We start from the raw sequence: 1,119 nt of genomic DNA, 5'->3' as shown, positions 1-1,119 counted from the left end.
GAAACCCACCTCTGTCACCACCTGCTGTAGCACACCCTGCTGCCAGCCCAGCTGCTGTGTGTCCAGCTGCTGCCAGCCCTGCTGCCGTCCCTCTTGCTGTGGCACCTCCTGCTGCCAGCCCAGCAGCTGTGCACCTGTCTACTGCACCAGGACCTGCTACCAGCCCACCTGCGTCTGCCTGCCTGGTTGTCTGAACCTGGGCTGTGGATCCAGCTGCTGCCAGCCTTCCTGCTGCTGATCAACACTCTTGCTGAAGGCAACATTCCACTGTGGCATCACCCAACCCAGGTTCTACAACAAAATCACACTCCAAGCTTTGCCATCATCAAACTATGTTTGGATCATCTTGTTATAAAGGGTCTCAAGTGTCTGCCTGATGGAGGGCAGCATGTTTTATCCACTTCTCTCCTCTTTATCTGTTGAGCACTAGCTCCAAATCTTGGTCTACTTCATCTGTTCTTCATCTTCACTAATGTTTTCACATGTGGAATTCCTAATCCTATCACTCTAAGCCGCCCCCAAACTCAGCAGACAAAAACCTATGACTTCTTAACTCTTCCCAATGATAAGTGAATTTTTTTCTCCATGTATTCCTTATTCTCGTACCCTACCCTTTTCCCCTTTATAACCGTTTTAAATTGTTTTCCGTGTTTTGAAAAGTCTCCCCTGTTTATTTCCTAATAAATCTGTATTCCCTTAAATCTTTCCTTGCATTTGTATTTATTTCTGCAACATTTCCTTTGTAAGAGCTCATGTTCACTGCATATCACTCTCATCCTTCCTTCATCACCTTGGGATAGCCTCACAGGATGGCCAGAGTCAAGAGTGTCTTTGACAACCTACACGTGAGGAAAGTTCCTTGCTCAATGTGAATTGTCCCAGGGCCTGCTCACTCTTACTATATGTCACAGGTACTTTGATTGAGATCCTACTGCAAGTGAATAGCTGAGCACTGGGGAGATGGGCACTTTTCCTTGCTCCTGGCTTCTCTAGCAGGGGAAATCTTCACATTTACATATTTGGGCACTTTTCTGTGCACAAGTGCAGGAGTGTGAAGTACAAGAAAATGCAGAAGCCGTAATAGTTCTGAGGGACAGTGAAAGAGAACTGGCAGGGATA

General features: G+C 46.8%; 1 protein-coding gene across 1 annotated transcript in view; it reads left to right on the top strand.

Annotated features, from left to right (window-relative positions):
• Positions 1-194, top strand: part of LOC100962037 (keratin-associated protein 9-3-like) — a 15,540-nt gene extending 15,346 nt beyond the window's left edge. The window contains exon 3 of the mRNA XM_012802900.1: positions 31-194. Coding sequence (XP_012658354.1) covers positions 31-194 — 164 coding nt within the window. The remainder of the gene's footprint in view (positions 1-30) is intronic.
• The last annotated feature ends 925 nt before the right edge of the window (positions 195-1,119 follow it).

This window comes from Otolemur garnettii, unplaced genomic scaffold (genome assembly GCF_000181295.1).
Source record: "Otolemur garnettii isolate 467f Iridium unplaced genomic scaffold, OtoGar3 scaffold00018, whole genome shotgun sequence".
NCBI classification, from domain to species: domain Eukaryota; kingdom Metazoa; phylum Chordata; class Mammalia; order Primates; family Galagidae; genus Otolemur; species Otolemur garnettii.
This window is presented reverse-complemented; position numbering and strand designations above follow the sequence as displayed.